We start from the raw sequence: 272 nt of genomic DNA, 5'->3' as shown, positions 1-272 counted from the left end.
TTTCTCTCCAGTATGAATTCTCTGATGGACTCTAAGTTTTGTCTTATTCGTGAAGGCCTTCCCACATTCACTACATTCATAAGGTTTCTCTCCAGTATGAACTCTGTGATGAACTGTAAATTGTGCCCTACTACTGAAAGCCTTCCCACATTGACTACATTCATAAGGTTTCTCTCCAGTATGAACTCGGTGATGAACTGTAAGTTGTGCCCTACTACTGAAGGTCTTCCCACATTCACTACATTCATAAGGTTTCTCTCCAGTATGAATTC

At 40.4% G+C, this 272-nt stretch overlaps 2 protein-coding genes across 2 annotated transcripts in view; one reads left to right on the top strand and one right to left on the bottom strand.

The window, feature by feature from the left end:
- Positions 1 to 272, top strand: part of LOC138167781 (zinc finger protein 25-like) — a 119,123-nt gene that overhangs the window by 6,885 nt on the left and 111,966 nt on the right. The gene's annotated exons all lie outside the window — the stretch shown is intronic.
- LOC138167785 (zinc finger protein 585A-like) overlaps positions 1 to 272 on the bottom strand; it is a 58,792-nt gene that overhangs the window by 977 nt on the left and 57,543 nt on the right. The window contains 2 exon segments of the mRNA XM_069096750.1: positions 1 to 10; positions 13 to 262. The exon segment at positions 1 to 10 is cut by the window's left edge and continues 977 nt beyond it. Coding sequence (XP_068952851.1) covers positions 1 to 10; positions 13 to 262 — 260 coding nt within the window.

Source organism: Petaurus breviceps, unplaced genomic scaffold (assembly GCF_028583685.1).
Source record: "Petaurus breviceps papuanus isolate PSGF00001 unplaced genomic scaffold, PetGlider_PUasm1.0 305, whole genome shotgun sequence".
NCBI lineage: Eukaryota > Metazoa > Chordata > Mammalia > Diprotodontia > Petauridae > Petaurus > Petaurus breviceps.
The sequence above is the reverse complement of the archived record's forward strand: the minus strand, read 5'-3'. Positions and strand labels throughout refer to the sequence as shown.